This window comes from Tamandua tetradactyla, chromosome 1 (assembly GCF_023851605.1).
Source record: "Tamandua tetradactyla isolate mTamTet1 chromosome 1, mTamTet1.pri, whole genome shotgun sequence".
In the NCBI taxonomy this organism is placed as follows: Eukaryota; Metazoa; Chordata; class Mammalia; order Pilosa; family Myrmecophagidae; genus Tamandua; species Tamandua tetradactyla.
In genome coordinates, this window is record NC_135327.1 from 146,924,502 (window position 1) to 146,944,357 (window position 19,856).

A 19,856-nucleotide genomic window follows, 5' to 3' on the forward strand; every position below is an offset into this window, starting at 1 on the left:
TCAGTGTAGCTCAATGTAATACCCTGATATGTTCCAGAGTATTTTGGGTAGATAATAGAAAAAAAGTATTTGCAAAGTCCCTTGAAGGACTGGAGAAAAAATATGGAACTATTAAACTCTTTCACCTGGGAAATTCCTGATATTCTCTCAAGCACTGGGGACTCCCAATTTAATAAACCATGCCCGCGATCTCGAGGCTGGTCCCTCGGAAACTTATTTCTGTAATGGTGAAGTTAAACCTACTTATAAACACGCCTATGAGTCACTCCCCAGAAAACCTCTTTTGTTGCTTAGATGTAGCCTCTCTCTCCAAGCCAACTCAGCAAATAAACTCATTATCCTCCCCTCTATGTGGGGGCATGACTTTCAGGGATGTAGGTCTCTCTGTCAATACAGGATGACTCCCAGGGATGAGCCTGGCTCTGACATCATGGAATTGAGAATGCCTTCTGGATCATAAAGTGAAAAAGAAATATAACAAAATAAGGCTCAATGACTAAGAGATTCCAAATAGACTGGAGAGGTCATTCTGGAGGACTCTAATGCAAGCTTCAGCCAGACATTACAAATTGCCATGGCATGCCAATCTCTAACCAACAGTCTTCCTGAAATCATAAAAGAAAACTCAGGGCTCTTAGACTTTATAAAAGTTTTACTTAAGGTTATTTTTCAGAAACTTAAACCTCCGGATTGTTCCTATGCCAGCTAAGCCCTGAAACTTGGAAGTACCAGTCTCTCCAAGAACATCAACCAGTCGCATTCCCCTGTGCCATGTCAACATCCTCTTTCAACATGAAGAAGTTGGAAAAGTCACTGCCCAGATATCCCTGAAGATGTTACTGAGAGAATGATCAAATGAGAGGGAGGAGTTTTACAGAGAAGTCAGGATTTAACAAGTGATTATCACAACTGAATCATTATATGGATAGTTACTTTTAGTTTCTAGTGTATTTGAACAGCCAGAAGGAAATACCTGAAATTGTGGAATTGAAACCCAAACTATACTTTGAAATTTGCGCTATAACCACTGGTTAAACCAAACTTCGAAATTTATCACTTTTCGGTATATTTATTTTACAATAAAAATAATATTAAAAGAACACTCTTCTTCTATGCTAATGCTGTTTGTCACTTCTAGATTTCTTTCCATCAATTTATCAAAAGTCCGACTACACTTTCATGCCTAGATCTTATTCTTTATAAATCATCTCAAAAGCCCCCAGCCTGGAACAGCCAACGTGAGCCTTTCCATCTTCTAGCGCCATTTCTACCTCTGTGGCTTCATGGCCCATCTTCTGCCTCACTGCAGGCAGGGATATGTGCCTGGTGGTTGGATGGTGCAATCCACGAGGACATTCCCACTCCGCCCTGGTCCTCAGCACAGGTAAGTGCCTAGCAAGAGGTCACTAAAAGTGTGTAGAATGGAATTCAAGAACAATGTAAGTTTTAACTACCAGGGAGAGGACAGGAAGTCAGAGGTTGATCTGTTCTGATGCAAGTCCCAAATTTCACCCTAATATGATCAGTCCGTTAGAAGTAAGAGTCTTCCACTAACACCCTCCTAACTGTCCACTGAGAGGTTTCTTCACCTGTGGCTCATAACGAATCAGGATTTCGTACTCCATGGAATAGGGTATGTTGTCAATGAAAAACTCCAAATAAGCCCCTTCAGGCACTCGGACGAAGCCTGCTCCAGTCCAGGAAGGTGTCCGGTCTTGGATGTACTGCCGTTCCACTATGCTGACACCCTGAGGACAAGGAAACACAGCTGTGAGGTGGCCTGCTACACAGCAATAGATAACTGAAAGCATCCTCATCTGAATATCCATGCTGCTCATTCAACAAGAGGACTTTGGAGCACAAGTAGAGAGAAAAACAGAAGTTTTTTCTTATTGAAACAAATTTCTTAAAACCAAACCAAAAGTCTTATTAATGAATGCATCAAAGTCCATTTTCAGGCTATAGATTTAGTTTTAGATTGCTTTTCAAGGAGGCATGATCCTGATCATTTGTGCTCCCTGAGAAAAATGACAAAAATCCTTCTGAAGTGGCCTCTTTACAAAGCATGCTTATGCCAGTACTGCCCAGCAGATGCTGCTTTACCAACCTGCCAAGTACTTGCTTACTTACAGGTCCCAAATCAGCTTCTTCTGCTTCATAGATGTAGTGATCCAAGGTGGTAAAGTAATAGCCAGATTCCACCTCATTGCACTGACGCCCGATCAGGTGGGTCCGACACCAGCACTGACCTGACTCTGCAGAGCAGCTGGAGGGCAAGAGGAGCCAGATCAGCTGTGCCCACCATGTGCACCAGCTGACCCACTGGAGGCAGTTCTCCACTTTCCATTCAACATTAAATAGAAGAAAATAGTCACACAGAACTCTCATTTTTTCCTACGAACTTATTTTCTGAAGGAAGTATGACCTATGAAATAACCCCTACCTTCAAAGCAAGACATCAAAAGCTCTCCATGGTCTGGTCTTTTCAGTTTGACCTCCCTCACCCCCCTCTTCCCTTGTGCTCCATCTACACGACGTTGAGGTCTTCTGTGAAGGTTATAAGCTTTCTTGCTTTGATATGTTATATCTTGTGCCTCATTTCCAACCACGACCTCTTCTCCTAGGATTCACACCAAAACAGCCAACTTCCTGATGGTCATCTCTACTTTAGCTGCCCCAGGGGCACCCAAAACAACAGACACACAGTGTTGGCCTACACTCCCTCCTGTGCCTACCTGCTCTTCCCTCCCATGTTCTCTGCTGGGGTGAAGGCACCACCACTTCATCAAGTCAACCAGGTCAGAAACCAAGAAGTTATTTGTTAATTGCCTTCATCATATCTAATCAAGAACCAAATCTGTGATTTTTACCATTTTATATCCTATGGATATATTTACTCCTTTCTATTATGTATGCTATTGCTTTATTTCTCTCTCTTGCTTATGGTAAAAGCAATAAATCTTCCAACCGGAATTCTCATTGCCAGCCTTCTAATCTCCCAACCCAAACAGCCATCCTCCACACAGCTGCACAAATGACTTTTCTAAACTAACGGTATCTTTGCCCAGCACACTGGCCCTGGCGAGGCGGCCAAGGTCTTCCATGCCTTTCCAGCTTCATCTCTGGAATGGCTCCACTGAGCCATTTCTCAAATGTCCTAGGTGATTTATGACTCCTTGTCTTTGCTCCTGTTGGAGTCCCTGCAGCCTGGAATGCCCCTTTCCCTTATCTACCCAGCAGGAATCCATCTGTTCTTTTAAAATTCACCTCACAACTGACCCCTGCTGTGACATTTCCTGACCACCACCCCTCACTCCATACAGTGAGAGTGACCTCTGCCTTCACGCCACCCCCTCTTAGAGGGAGAAACTTTCATCTACTCCTGTACTCTGAACATCTGCAGCAAATCTTGTCTCAGAGTAAGTTTTGATTAAAGTGGAGGCACTCCATCTTCAAATCCTACTTATTCTTCAAAGCCCTCCTCAACTTTCATCCTCTTAATGAAATCTTTTTTTGGTTACACTCCTCTACTGAGACCTCAACTGTTCCTTGTCTACATTGTTCTTATGACATTTATCACTTTCTCCCTTGAATTTTAGTTATCTCAAATTCTCTCTAATCCCCTACTAGACTGTAGACACCTCAAGGGCCTAGACTGCCTTATTCATCTCCGTTTCTATCCCTTACTCTCCTCTTCCCCCCTCCCCCACCCCATAGGGCCTGGACCAGAACTCTGCAGAGTATACTCAATAAACATTGGTTGGAAAAATAAATGTGTGAAGGATACGCATTCAGAATTTAAAAAAAAAAGGAAAAAAGGGAAGATTTAATGTGAAAAGAACTTTTTATTTTTAGTCACTGTCACTTTAAGGAATAATGTCCTCTGGATAGATGATAATGTATTCATTTTATTCTTGGCCTGCTTTGTCTCTTTTTTTTCCCTGAGAATCACGACCTTGTTATAAGGTAAAACCGAATGCATCCATTTTTACTTCATTAAAGACAAGATCTGGTTTGGAATTGTCACTTCAAATCCATTCCCAAAGTTCTATTTAAACCAAGTACCTAAGGCAAGTTACAACTCACAGGAAGACTTGAAACTCAGAGAGTTATTAAAAATGTCCTAAAAGACTTATTATGGTCCAGCTGTAGTCCTTGCTGGATAACATTTAAGTGGTTCTTATCCTACAGGAATATAAATCCTTAACATACTGCAGCCAATTTCCAGGAGAGGAAAAAGCTTGTTCCAATTAGACCCTAGGTCTCTTTTGGCACAGTTCACCAACAAAAGCCATTTTCAGAAATTCATTTAACAGAGATTACATCACATGGACAATAGAAAAATCCTTTTTTCCTCCTCAGCAAATGTTTACTAAGGGAACAAATATCCAAAACATGAAGCAAAGAAGAAAAGGTCTAGATTTGCCACGTGATATCACTAGAGAACAAGCCAGTGGAATTGGGCAGACTCTAGAGGCTATCTTTTACCTGCAGCAGGATTCTCAACAAAAGACAACTAACTCCATGAGAAGCTGCTCATGTGAAAGGAATCTCCTAACATCAGCCCTGGCAATCACATTGTGTGCACAGAGACAAGAATTGTCGTCAGCGATAGATAGGCTTAGCTCCAACTCAACATTTACTCCTGCAGTGAACTCATTCTCGTAGCTTTACCTGCCCCCGTGCAGAAGGTCCTTGCACCTACACAGCTCCTAGCACCGACTCATCAGTTGTACTCTGGTTTTGTATTTCCTGCTCTCAATGGCACATCTCAATAGTCTGTCCTGCTGTCATCTCTGGTCCTTCTTGCCCCATACAGCTTCTTACCCTCTTACAACTGGCTTCTTATCCTCAAACTCTGCTATATCTATCAGATGTTAAATTCTCCTCCTGTTTTAGGTAGGACATAAGCTTTCCTTTCCTTTATCCCCTATACCCAAATCTTATTCTTTCAAAATTTCCTATCCATTATCATTAGTACTATCCTAATCCAACATCATTATCCCATGTCTGTTCCTCTTCACCCTCCCTTGCTTAGTCCATCCTGCTTATCACAGCCAGATCGACCAGATCAAAAGTAGGGGAAGCTACTTTCATCATCACCCCAAACTCCACCAATGATTTCTTCTTACGTATTATATCAAGATATTGAGTTATGATGCCTCTGTGCCTGGCCTTTAGCAGCCTCCATAACCCATCTTCTGAAAACTGCTTCCTCTTCTAGTGCCCACACCTGGCTTTCAGAAGAGACACAATCCTCATTCTCTTTGATACATATTTACAGAGCGAATACTGGCCCTGGAAGCTATGCTTTCTGATGTCAATAGGCTCACATTTTACCCCATTGTCATTTTTTTCTTTTGAATCGATTCTTACTTTCTTGGTAAATCTATTAATTCTAGGTAAAGATATGGAGAAAAAGAAATGGAAAGAAATACTCTGTCCTAAAGAACTTGTTGAATTGATTAGATGAATGATCAAGAAACTGGCTGATGCAACAAATCAAAATGAATACCTACCTACATAGAGCTATAAGTAAAGACTCCAGGATGTAGAGGAACCCAATATTCACCTGACTGAGGAGGCTAAGGGAGGTTTCATGAAAGAGATGGCCTTGCAGGTTAGAGAGGATTCTGAAGACAGGAAGAGGACAGGAATGGTCGGAGCAAAGAGGGACAGTCAAGGGATGGAGCAAGATGGTGCTAGAAAGTCAAGCTCAAGGAGGGGTTTCTGTGTAGAGAAGGGGAAACCTACACGGGTTTTTGAAAAACAGAGTGGCATGGAATAGCCAGAATTAGCGAATGTTAACCCTGGAAGCTTGGGGAAGATGGACCCAAAATGGCCTACACTAAATGGCTCTAGGCCACAGGGGGAACCATGAAGGTTCTGAACTAGGGACCCGAGAGTAAAAATCCCCAAAATATCACCCTCCTTCCCATTTTTGTGCCTTTACTCATCTTTCCCCCATCAATTAAAAGGCCCTCCCAGCCACCCATCTCACCTTTTCAATCTCTCACCCACCTTTCAGTTATAAAGCTCAACTTCTACCTTCTTTAGGTGGCACAAAAGATTTGTTACCTGTAATTCTTCCTTGTGTTCAGGTAAAAATCATATCTGATAGACACAGTTTACTTTACGATTTTATAGGTACCCTCCACAAACTTCCCTGTAATGAGACACAGATTCAACTCATTGAGTTAAGAAGGTAGAATCGTGATACCCAGAACTGTGATAGGCAGAATCATAGCCCCCGTTCCCTGAAAAGATGTCCACATCCTGCTCAGTGGAACCTAGATAAGTTACCTTACGTGGTGTGATTAAAGTTGAGAGTCTTGAGAATTGAGTTTGATTCAGGATGACCTGGGTGGGGGGAGGGAGGGGGCCTAATCACATTCATTCTTAAAAATGGAAGAATAAACAAAAGTGGGTGAGAGAGACGCAACTTGAGAAGGGCTTAACATGCTGTTGCCAGCTTTGAAGATGGAGAGAAGAGCCAGGAGCTAAGGAAAGCAGCGGCTTCTAGAAGCTAGGAATAGCCTTTAGTTTACAGTCAACAAGAAAATGGGAATCTTGGTCCTACAACTGCTATGAACTAAATTCTGCCAACAACACAAATGAGCAGGAAATGAATTTCCCTCAGAGCGTCCAGAAAGGAAGGCAGCGCTGCCAACACCTTGATATTAGTCTGGGGAGATCTGGGTCACACTTCTGACCTACAGAACCGTAACGTAATAAATTTAAGTTGTTGTAAGCCATTAATCGTGGTAATTTGGTATAGCAGCAATAGGAAACTAAAAGCATGGGTGTTTGATAAATATAGAAATGAACTCAGTCTATTGGATGGAAAATTCTATTTCATTTAAGCATTAAGAAAAATATTGCAGAGTCAACTTTTCAATTCTAAGGAGTTAGGCACAAAAAAATATGTTTAAGGGTAAAATGATTAAGCATAATAACCAACTTTTATGTTCAGTGCCGACATTGCTCCATAATTCTGATTACAAATGAAATGGTTCTATGTTGATTAGAAGCAAGCACCATCCATTTTTTCCCTAGGCTTGCCTTCCCCTTCCCTCCTATAACTAGGATACTTTCTTAAAGGGTAGGGACTATATTCTATAATCTCTTTATGTCCATCTGTCATAGTAACTACCAGAGGATTTGATACATCATAATCATTCAATATGCTGGTAAAAATATCTATTAACTTCTGCTCTGGTTACCAAGTATAATAAACTTCATTCACTCACTTAATGAGCACCTCCCAGGCCCACTGTGCTGGATGCAGAGGGACATAAAATAAGACAAGAAAAAATCCTATTCAAATAGAATAGGATTCTATTCAAATAGAATAGGATTTCATACAGCCAACTTTAAGACAAGGCAGAATACAATAGGTGCTGAGCGATGAACCAACAAGAAAGAGTGGAAAATTTAAGTCTAGAAAATGAAGTTTTCAAAAAGTGGTGGTTTTAAAATGAGTATGACTGCTGAATCATCATATTGGTATTCTTTTAGTCTCCAGTATCTTAGATCAGCTAGAAGTAAAAACCTAAAATGGTGGAATTGTAACCCACACCAAACTCTGAAATCTGTTCTACTGCTAATTGTTGCAATGAGCTTTGAAATTTATAGATCTTTTGTATATATGTTACTTTTCACAAAAAGAAAAAACAGTCGATTGTAATGATAAAAAATAAAAATTAAAAAAAAAATCTAATTGAAAAGGGGGGAAAGAGTGGTGGTTTTTAAAGCCAAAGTTCTAAGTTTGACTGATAAAATAATTTGGAAGGAAGCTGTAAGTTTATATTTTTCAAACATTTATAAATAGCACTTACATAACAACGATTGCCACTGATTCTTATTTTACTCATTAAAGCAGGATATAGATGAGACAAAACTTTGCTAACCTGATTTGAATTGCATTATTTAAATTAAGTAGGCCTTACTTCTTTAAAGGTATTCATAACAAGAAACAAGCCTGTGACCTAATAAACATGGATTACTAAGCTTGTATTTTACTACCAAAAGTCTATTCAGCTCACTACACAACATTTAAAAAACTTTTTCCACTTTGAGTGATTTTTACACTTAATTATGTCCCTGACTGACCAAAAGGCATGTCTGGGATCATATTTAGGGGTCATCTCTTCTAAGGAGTGCACATTTACCTTCTAAAAACCTTTTGTTCCTCAAATTCTTTTATTCAATCAACATTGACTCAATTCTTCTTACATAGCTAAGTCAAAGGCCAGTGACATCAAGTGAAAGATATTTACAAATGATTGCAGTGAATCAACAATTCAGCAAATCTTTGCTAAGTGCCATGTGTTCAGCAAGGATTCTCCTAGTAGGGTTAGGGCTTCAGAAGACCCGACCTTTATCACCCCTAAACTACTAGAGACATTCCTCCTTGGAGAAAATAACTTTGGACAGGATCAACATAAAATAGTATAAAGTCACAGGATGAAAGGCATCTTTAAAGGCTTTTCCCCCTACCAATGATGTCCAAACTAGAAAGATCACGATTACCTGCTTTAAAATCTTTACTAAAGATTTGTGTTTCACAAACTCTTTCAGTTAAGACATTCTAATCAATTCTTACAGAGATTAGAGGGCAGACTCGGGGATTGTGTGAGGTAGAAAGAGGAAAGAAGAGTATGGAATAAAGATAAGGAGGAAGGGAGTGTAAGAGGCAGGAACCATTCAGGATAAAGGAACAGAGGACATTCCTGAGTCTATTACATGGTTTGGAGAATTACATATGCCACTTTCATCTAATCAAGAAGGATTTTAGGAGTGATGGTAGCTTTGAAGAGAAGCATCAATTACTAAAAGAATCAACACGTGTTCTGGGAGTCACAAAGGAAAGTCAAGAGGAGTGGTTCTGTGATCAGACTAGCTGTTTGTCTCTCTTCCCTGCTTTTATGGAATTATCTTAGCCTCTTCCGCTCTGGAGGTTTTCTAAGAACAGAAACTCATACTGAAGCTTCAGAGGCTACATGCTGTACTGAATCTATTCTACAATCTGGAACAGAACAAATCCAAATGAAGAGGCCAAATAGAACATGTTCTTACTGCCTAAAATCTCATTCCTTCCCAACAGACTACTATGACGTTGGGAAATAATCTTGAAAGGGAGTCAAATTTTGAGTATGTGAAGCTTGCTCAAATGAATTCAGTGTGTTCTCTCAGGAAAGATTCAGGGCTACAAGGAAACATCTGTCTATTCTCTCAGCAGTCACTTCCATTAGCTTTACCAGATGTTCCAACTCTGATCCAGGAACAGAGACCAAAATTCTCTTTGACTTAAATGTAGTTAATTCAACTCTCACAAATTGAACATCTTACCAAATGTACATGTACAGTAATTTTTGCTAGAGTACTCATGTTTCATCTATTCATAATAAACATACTTAGGTAACTAAAAACTATTCTATATAATTTTTCACTAATGGATTGGAAATTGCAAAAAAGAAAAAAACAAGAAGATCATCAACACTCAGTCAAAATGAGAATCCATTTTCCATCTTTTAGATTGGCAAAAAAATCCAATGATGATGCTACCTGCTAGTGGGATGGGGAAAAGGTACCTACCTCTGTAACCAGTGGTGGGAAAACAAACAGGTACAACAATTCTGGAAAACAATCTACATCCTTTATCAAAATAAAAAAACGCACATACATGCACACTTTGACTTCACTGCAATAGTTTTAAAAAGCGAAAAACTGGAAAAAAAGAAGTCATGATATTTTCACACAATACCAAAAAGCTCTTAAAAATAAAGAGGCATATGAATATGTGCTGACATGAAGAAAGATCTCCAGATGATAAAGGCAAGTTGCAGAATAGTGTGTACTCATATTACTTTGATTTTCACACACACAAAAATGTCATAAAGCTAAGTGGGGAAATCACGGGTTATGTATTAGGCTTTTACTTTGTGCTGGTCTACTTAAAAACATAAAATCTAATGTGTTATTTAAAAAGAAAATTTTACTGAGCACTACTGATTATATTGAGACCTGTTATTAACTTCTAAAGAGACACAAGGAACCTAACATGGGTACTTCTAGGCAGTGGAAGTTTAAGGCAGGAGAGCAGAAGGAACACTGCTCTGTACTTGTTTGTAGCCTTACAAAAGTACTGAGAAGTAAAACTGCAAAAGCAAGTAATAAGAACAAAGAAATAAACATAGTAGAAAATTTTAAAGCAAACTCTCAGAGCGGATACATTTATGAAAACATTGAAATCACTGGTAAGTGATAATCTAGAATTCTAACAAAGTTGAACATATTTTGCATATCTTCCTGAGAGACAAATGAATGTCATACCTCCACTAGAGGTCATCAAGACGTTGCATGGGGACTGAGCACAAGAGTATAAGTGAAGCTCCACTTACTTATTGTTTAATGCTCCCCCAAGGTCACAGTCACAAGGTCGACATCCGTCCAAATCATTGCTTAAACCCCAGTGCTCTGGCTGCAGAACAAAAGATGAAATATCTAAAAGGTGGGTTCCTGTAATTATACAATAGACTCAGCAAGAAACAAGTTACAGCGTGTTTTGGTTGCTCCACCAAATGTTCATTTTCCTGTGAAAGCAGAAAGCCCAGAGAGGGAATTATCATTCTGAAGTAAGAAAGCTAAATTGTGGGTCAGGTTTACATATTCATATAATGCTAGATGACAGAGTGGTTTATTTGCCCTGCAATAGCCTTCATCTAATAATTAATAGGAGCAAGCAGTAAAGAAGCTGACTCTTTATTAGAATTACTCTCGCAGCAAGAAAGTTTTGGCAAATCTTGGCAGAACTTCAAATTTTCCCTTCATTCAGCTTGTCATAAAACTGTCAAAGAAAGCCCATCAAGGATTTATCTGTGTGGAAACAGCACAAAGTTGGGGTTATTCTCACAACTGAAAGGTGAGGAGATTGCCAAGTCTCAGGAGTTTAAGAGACAGAATTATTAAACAATGGAACAGAATGTATACAACAGAGATGACTTTGCACCTCAACAAATGCATTTCTCCTAATGAGCAGTTGAAGTCAGGTTCACCAGTCTCCTTGGGGGAACGGTGAGAAAAAGGAAAAATTCAACTTCTCCATTTGGAGAAGGCCTGATATTCTTGCAAGCAGTGAGGACAACAAAATCAATAAGGCTTAACCCTCAATCTTGGGGTTTGTTCAGATGAAACATATCCAGGCAAAGGATAGGCTAAGCTTACTTAAAATTAGGTTTAAGAGTCATCCCCAGAGAATCTCTTTTATTGCTTAGATGTGACCTATCTTCCAGCCAACACTGCAAGCAAACTCACTGCCCTCCACCTCTCTACAGGGGACCTGACTCCCAGGGGTGTGGACCTCCCTGGCAACGTGGGACAGAAATCCTCATATGAGCTGAGACTCAGCATCAAGGGATTGAGAAAACCTTCTCAACTGAAAGGGGGGAAGAGAAAAATGAGACAAAATAAAGTGTCAGTGGCTGAGAGATTTCAAATAGAGTCAAGAAGTTATCCTGGATGTTATCTTACATATTATATAGATAACCCATTTTTAGTTTAAGGTGTATTAGAGAGGCTAGAGGGAAGTGCCTGAAACTGTGTTCCAGTAGCCATGTTTCTTTAAGATGACTGTATAATGATATAGCTTTAGCAAAGTGGCTATGTGATTATGAAAACCTTGTTCTGATGCTCCTTATATCTACGGTATGGACAGATGAGTAGAAAATATGGATTAAAAATAAAGTAATAGGGGGAACAAATGTTAAAATAAATTGGGTAGAGGGAAATACTAGTGGTCAATGAGAGGGAAGGGTAAGGGGTATGGGGTGTATGAGTTTCTTTTTTCTTTTTATTTCTTTTTCTGGAGTAATATAAATGTTCTGAGAAATGATCATGGTGATGAATATACAACTATTTGATGATATTGTGAGCCAGTGATTGCATACCAAGTATGAAATGTTCATATGTTAAGAATGTTTGTGTTGTATGTTGATTGGGTTTATTAGTAAAATTTAAAAAAATCAGTAAAATATTTTGTTATAAGGTAAAAAAAACTCAACAAGACAAATGATCCAATTTAAAAATGAACAGAGATGAATATATAACTATATGATGATATCATGAGCTCTTGATTGTAAACCATGTATAGAATGTTTGTATGTCAAGAATGTATATGTTTGTTAAAGTTTGACAATAAAAATATTTTAAAAAGAAAAAAAAAAAGCAGGTTCGCCAGTTTTAGCCAGACTCCTAGAAATCTACTCTGAGAATCAGTCTAAGACTATAAAAGCAAATACACATTTTAATGGTTATAAACATAATTTGAGAAAATTCTTATGAAAGCAATAAAAGAATGTTATAAAAGATAGATTACTCCATCCAGAATCGTTTGAGCGAACATTCTGGTGTATTTCCTTCCAGATTGTTTTTTAATGATTTCCTACACAAACCAAGATACTATTCACAACCTGTGTTTTTTTCCCCCACCACAACATCATGAGCATTTCCTCATGTTGTCATTTTCAATGGCAACCAAATATCACATGTATAGAGGCCCCAAAATCTACTTAACTTTCCCACTGTTGCTTCCAAGTCTTTTGCTATGATTAATAAAAGATGCAATGAGTCTGTTGGTGAATACATCTTTGTCCAATTATCTCATTATTTCATTAGGATAGAATCCCAGACGTGGGATTACTGGGTCGAAGGGTATGTACATTTCTAAAGGCTACTGGTACATATTGCCAAAATGCTTTTCATAAAATATGAACCTTTGCATTTCTATCAGCAGCATAAGATACCAGAACCTGATTATAGCCTCACTATTAATAAGCATTATCAATTTTTATACTCTTGTGAATTGCCTATAAAAATAGAATCGTAAATTAAATATGTAGTGAAATAGTAACATTGATGGTGGATTTCTTGTCAAATTACTAGCTAGTTCCCTTCTGTGCATTGTCTGCTCATGTCTATTAACATTTACACCTAAGGGTGGTGCATTTACGGTGGCAAAAGCATTCTCTATTAAACCGTGCCAGGTTCACAAACTACCTGTCCCATGTAATTAAGATCTACCTACCAGACACTGGTCACAATGCTGTCCTGTCACCAGACGCTTGCAGTAGCAGAAACCGGTCTCAGAATCACAAGGATTCCCTCCAGGAATTGTTCCCAGAGGGTTGCAAGCACAAGCTTTATTAAAGACAAAATGAAACACAAACCAAGTGAGTCCAAAGTAGTTTAGATTGAGAAAATTTTATATATTGAGAGAAATATTAACGATGGAAAAGCATGCATATTATATACAGATATAGATATATCTCCCCCAACATTTTTAGCAAAATGTACTTACATTTACAACCAAATGGATCTTCAGCATTTAAGTCATAGAAACCCTCTTTGCAAACATCACAATGCTCTCCTTCCACGTACAACTTACACCGACATTGACCAGCAATGAGACCAGAAGAAAAGTCTGTGTAACTGTCACAAATTCCCCCATTATGAGAACCAGCTGGGTCACAGGTACATGCTAAGAAGAAAAGCACCAGGAAATACAATGCATATGTTAATACAAATATATGTTCCATTCATCCCTCCAAATCTCCCAAAAATAGACAAAAGAAGTCTATACACCAAGTTACTTCCACCCTCAGCATCCTCTATGGCAATTAAAAATAGTGCTGGATTTCATTAGGTTAGACTCATAGAAAAGGATGTTAACTGCCAGACTACTTAATTAGAGAGATCCTAAACAGTCCCACACAGTGGCCCTCCCCAACTTACGTTCACAGATATTGGGATCTCGGGTGTCCCTCTCCGGGTGCTGGTAGTAGAATGGTTTGCACTGCTCACAATTGTGCCCCATTGTGTTATGCTGGCAATTGTCACACACTCCTCCACTGACATTTCCAGTTGCCAAGTAAACAGCCATGTCAAAGTGGCATGAGCTGGAATGTTCATTGCAGTTACACTCTGTGTGAAAAGACAAACATCAAGAGCTCTTTTAAAATCTATTTATCAACGTGAAGGTTGGGAGCTTATTTTTGAAATGAGGGCCAAAGTTCCTGAAAAAGCAATTAACAAGAAGTACTCATGGTAAAAAAGGACCCATCTATTTATGGCATCAGTTCAAACCCCAAGTCATGTTAAACCTTAAAAATGTGAAACATATTAAGTAAATGCAGTCATCTGGCATCTTTGGAAGAGGACCTTCAGAAGGAAGGCTGCCATTGCATGGAGGATGGCCAAGTCCCACTCGGGGTGGGAATAAAGTACATTACCCAAAAGAACTTTCTGGGCAATACATTCCTCAGAGAGTCTGTTTGAATTCCCCGCTTTGAGGAAATGTGAAAGGACTGCTTCTCTTCCCCATTTCCACCAAACTTGGCCAGGCTCTCTATAATGAAGTCTACTTCTCAGCCATCTAGCCAGCCTTCTTGACTGCTGTCTTTGCCTCCCCTAACCCATTTGGCAGTCATCTTGGTCCAACTCTGCTTCAATCATCTCAGGCACCCACATTGATTCCTCATCTCTTCTAACAACACATCAGAACTCGGCATGACCATCAAGGGGCTCTATACTCCAGCCTTCCCATCTTGTCTTTCTCTTGCAACCAAACATCCTGCAGAAGGACTGCAAAAGATATGACTGTGCCTCACCAAGTACTTCCTCATAGGTTGGTTGAATTTAAGCCCCTGAGTTATTCCCCAGCATGTACTGTGTGATGGGCACGAGAATGTCCTTGCAGCCTCATTGCCTCATGTTGTTCTCCTAATTAGAACCCCCTTCCTTCCTCTCTTTACCTAAGTCACCTGAGCTGTTTATCATGGGCTAGCTTGGTCCTACATCCTAACAAAGGTTTGAACACTCCAGCCCTCACTGGTTTCTGAATTTGTAGCACAGTTGTTCTTAGTGGTTCCGTGGGGACAGAGGCAGTCATGCTTCTCAGAGGGAGGAGAGTATATCATGTGTGGTGGGGAGGGGTGGATGACAGCGTGATAGTATTTCAAATTATACCACTGCCCAGAGAATATCACCAATACAGATGGATAGAAAGGAAGGAAATATGACAGAGGCCACAGTTATGCTGGCTTGGAAATAAAGCCAAAAACTCTTGTTGTCTACTTCATATTCCTTAGAGCATAGCGGTCTGCCATGTCATATTTCTTTCATTTCTCCCATGGTCATGTTGCCTCAAAAACAGGGATAATGTTAGGGAGTATCTCAGTCTGCTATATTCACCAAAGTGTCAGGACCACATAGTTGACGCTCAATAAATATAAGTTTATTAATTTAATTGAAGGGATATTGTTGGCCTCCTAGGAGCATCAGGGTAAAGCTGGGAAAAAGGCAGTAACTTTTATTTCCTCTGCAAAATGGTGTATTGCTATAGAACCTCTAGACAGAAGGTGGACACTGGGGTCCCAACTGGTTCAAAATGCTCCCACACTCCTGAGACTTACTTTTACAGGCGTTGCTATTTCGACCTTCAGCAGGTCTCCAGGGTAAGTCATGGTAGAAATCCATGCACAGCTCACAGTTTAAGCCCTTGGTGTTATGCCTGCACATGCAGTGTCCGTGTACCTTGAAAGTTATAAAAACAAGAAAGAGCAACATAAGAGATAATAATGACCAGATTTTCCTCTCTCTCTCTAAGCCCAAATGTGCAAGTGAAACCACTGCCCTACCCCTACATGGGACATGATATCTAGGGATGAAAGTCTCCCTGGCGGTGTGAGAAATGACCCCCAGGGATGAGCCTGGCCCCCCAACACCATAGGATCAACAATGCCATCTTGACAAACAGGAGGAAAAGAAATATAGCAAATAAAGTATCAGTGGCTAAGACAGTTCAAACAGATTCAAGAAGCTATACTGGAGGGCACTCTTATGCATGCTTCAGTTAGACATTGTTACCTATCATAACTTGCTAACCCCAACCAAAACCATTCCTACCAATCCTAAAGAATACCTAGGGCATTATATAACATTCTACAAAGGTTCCATATACTAGGGTAACTTCTCAGAAACCTACAACCTCCAGATGGGTCCCTGGACCAGATAAGTATTGAAATGCAGTGGGGCCAGTCTTTCTAGAACATCAACTCTTCCATCCCCCTATCCCATATTATCGATAACCCCTTGCAACATGAAAAAGTTAAAATGGGAATAGCCTAAATACCCCTAATGAGTGGGAGAAATTTCAAAGGCGATGGTAGAGTTATGCAGAGAAGGTAGGGTTTAACAAATGAGTATGAGTGCTGAATCACTATACTGATATTTCCTTTAGCCTGTAGTATCTTAGAGCAGCTAGAAATAAAAACCTAAAATTGTGGAATTGTAAACGATACCAAATTCCAAAATCTGTTCTATAACTAACTTTTGCAATGTACTTTGAAATTTATTGGTTATATATATATATAACATATATATACATATGTTAAAGAGAAGGAGGAGTAAAACAGAGAGGATAGGATTTAACAAATGAGTGTGACTGCTGAATCGTTATATTGCCGTTTCTGTTGGTCTCCAGCATCTTGGAGCAGCTAGAAGGAGAAAAAAAAGCCAAAACAAAAATCGTGGGACTGTAACCCATACCAAACTTTTAAATCTGTTGCATAACTACTTGTTAAAATGTACTTGGAAATGTATTACTTCTCTGTATATATATTTCACAATTAAAAAAACGTTAAAACAAAACAAAAATTAAAAAATAACACCAGCCAGATTTTCTCCACGATCACTGGAAAACAACCCCCTTTTTATACTAATCTCTAGCTTACATTAAAGGATTTTTTTTTCCTATTGTTCTCTCCATCTTCCTGCCCTACCCCTCAGTGAATTTTATGCCTTCTCTATATCTATAGTCCGTCTTTGAAATAGTTCCTGCTACATAATAAACACGCAACACATATTTTGTTGAAGAACCTATGAAAAATCCCCAACAAAAAAATTATCTGCTTAAAGAGTTCTCAAAGCAAAACTAGTTACTACTTAGGAGTTAAAAAAAAAAAGAGGATTTATTGTAATAGAAGTCTACAAAAGTTATAGTGCAGAACTGAATGTATACACACCAGATGGGAACAAACTTACATTACTGCAAGTTTGATCACTATGCCATATAACAAAAGGGGTTTTTGTTCATGTCTATGCCATAAAACAGAAAGGGTTGTTCTGTGGTTTTTTTTGCATCTTTTAATTTTCAGGAACACATCAAAAAAAAGTTACCAACTTTAACTTTTAATGAGATTAAAAAAGAGAACCATTTACTACATTTAGTTTTTCCTCTAAGTGAGGAAATATAAGACTCTCAGAAAAAGATACAGGTTAATTTACTGTATATAAACCTATGGTGTGGGTGCACAGATGGTTCGGTGGTAGAATGTTTGCCTTCCATGCAGGAGACCCAGGTCCGATTCCTGGACCGTGCACCTAACCTCCCCCCCACCCCAAAATAAACCTATGATCTACTATTTTGCATTGTGCCACTCCAAGACATGCTTAAAACCCCTAAGGCATATAATGATAAATAAATTCAACCCATCACTGTCCTTTAGCACTCGTTTCTACAGAACTAAATTCAGAAACAAGACAGATAGGTCCATCCTGGACCCACCTCTACAGGAGTACAACGGGAAGATTAAAGTGCTCTCTACAAGATAAACATTACAACACTCTGACAGTAACATGACATTTGCCATTACCAGACTGGTTACAATGAAAAGAAAATATAATCTGCCGAGCATTCTCTGAGAGGTGTAGCAATGTATAGAGAGAACAACCATCCCTTCAGCCTGTTAAAAATTCCAAATCATCTATACAATAAAAATTCTAACTAGCCTAAAAGTCAAAAGTTTTAGAACAGCTGAATGTACCCAGGTCCATGCCTTCTTTGACAAGCACTAGCAATCTCTGGAAAGGCAAACAGCAGGTTAGCAACACACGTCTCTATCAAGGGGGCAGGCCTGATATTCAGTGGAAGCCACAATAAGTAGAGTCAGAAGAGCTAGACTGAGTTCTGTCTGCCACTGATTTAGTTAGGACCCTTTGGCAAATTACTTAATCCCTGCTCTCCTCTAATGAGAATGGCTGGTTTGCAATCTTACAAAATCCTTTCTGGTTTTAAAATTCAATGGGGCAGGTCACAGTGGCTCAGCAGGCAGAGGTCTTGCCTGCCATGCCGGAGACCAGAGTTCAATTCCCGGTGCTTGCCCATACGAAAAAAAAAAAAAAATTAAAAAATTCAATGGGTCTATGGGAATTCACCTTCAAACTGGTAAAATACCTTAGTTCTATCTGGTTAGCAAACTGTTCAGATAAATTTTTGAAGCATATAAATTGGAAACAATACGTGGGTAAGAAATGAAATTAGAAGGAAAAGACAGATTGGAACAAAGACCATTTGATTCCTAAATGATAGCCCATGATCCCATGGGTCTGGTTTAAAATTTCCAGGGTTTGGGGACTGGGTTAATTTATGACTTCTAGTACCAAGAATGGAATGCTTGTGGTTTTTAATCTTCATGAGCATAAAAGACTGACACAATTGTCATCTAGACAACCTTTTAATCCTTGTTGACTAAGATATGTACTTTAGCAGCAGCCAGCAGAAACAATTTCCAAACATTAATTCAGTGTCTGTGAAGTGACTAGTCCTTACGTTCTCATATTCAAAGGAGTTTAGAAAAAAAAAAGAGAGAGAAAGGAAGAAAAATCAACCACCAGTAATGGGTACAAATTACTAAATGTAAATCTGGAAAAGTGAACACCTTGAAGTTGAAGATAAGACCAGACTAGCTACAGTTTGGTTTTTAGAGTCATCTGTATAAAGGAGACAGCCTTGGGGCCACTTGCTTACCATTCCTTCTACTTCTTCACTGACTCCATCCACAGGGGCACATTCACTGGCATGGCCATAGCAGAAGCAATTTCCTCGAACCACCATATCATAAACTGCATAATAGTATTTTTCTCTGATTTCCATTCTGGAATCCAAAAGATTATCTCCCAAAGTATGCAGTTTGACAAACTTGATTCTCAAGTTGGTGATTCTTAATAGATCTATGAAGTTCACCAAGAAGATGAAAAGTCTGGTCAAACAAGCAAGAATTCTTTTACAATATACAACAGCATTTTTCTTTATGAGAAAGCATGACAAATGAAAATGGCTTATGTAGAAATAGAAATCATACCCCTTGTATGATTTCGATGACCTTAAGTAAAGCTTAGGGTCATGACATAATTTAATAGCTCCTGGCAGAAGAAGAGGCCACTATCTCATCAGTTTAATCAGAGTGTCCATCCTGTGATGGGTTTGACTGCAGACCAGTGTTTTAGAGGGAAGGGTACAAGTGAAGAAATTATCATAATGCAGTTGCGTGACTGCTGGAACCCATCAGCATACAATAATCTAAACTATGGCAGCATATCTGATTTCCAGAACAGTTTCATTCTTGAAATCAGAAAACTGTATTCAGATGGGAAAAGGTTTAATCAAGGCACTCCAATTCTCATTATTATTCTAAGAGTTAGAATCCCATTTTTCTATCGATTTTTGGAGTGGAAAATACAGTACTATGTGAGGTTTCCTACCACTAAAAGGATATCCAAGTTATTAAAATAATTTATAGAATAACTAAGGAGATAGAGCACATCCAAGTTCTTAAACAACATTTCAACCCATAACTCTTTCATTCCAGTTTTACAGAACATTTCCACATTTACCAATATATATAGTGACATATAGATGAAGGAGCTTAGCACTAGGACATTGGGACGTGTCATTTTTCCTAAATAGATTTTACCTGAAGATCAATTTCTCTTGTCTTGTTTTTCCTTCACCTTCCTGG

The 19,856-nt window shown here is 39.0% G+C and overlaps 1 protein-coding gene across 3 annotated transcripts in view; it reads right to left on the reverse strand.

Moving 5' to 3' along the window:
- The window catches only part of LAMB1 (laminin subunit beta 1), a 94,426-nt gene that overhangs the window by 58,821 nt on the left and 15,749 nt on the right, over positions 1-19,856 (reverse strand). For all 3 annotated transcript variants that reach the window (XM_077165639.1, XM_077165800.1, XM_077165715.1), the window contains 8 exons: positions 18,866-19,068; positions 15,471-15,591; positions 13,792-13,980; positions 13,358-13,537; positions 13,085-13,197; positions 10,404-10,483; positions 2,131-2,266; positions 1,590-1,748 (listed from right to left, as the gene is read on the reverse strand). In XM_077165639.1, the coding sequence (XP_077021754.1) occupies positions 1,590-1,748; positions 2,131-2,266; positions 10,404-10,483; positions 13,085-13,197; positions 13,358-13,537; positions 13,792-13,980; positions 15,471-15,591; positions 18,866-19,068 (1,181 nt within the window). The remainder of the gene's footprint in view (positions 1-1,589; positions 1,749-2,130; positions 2,267-10,403; positions 10,484-13,084; positions 13,198-13,357; positions 13,538-13,791; positions 13,981-15,470; positions 15,592-18,865; positions 19,069-19,856) is intronic.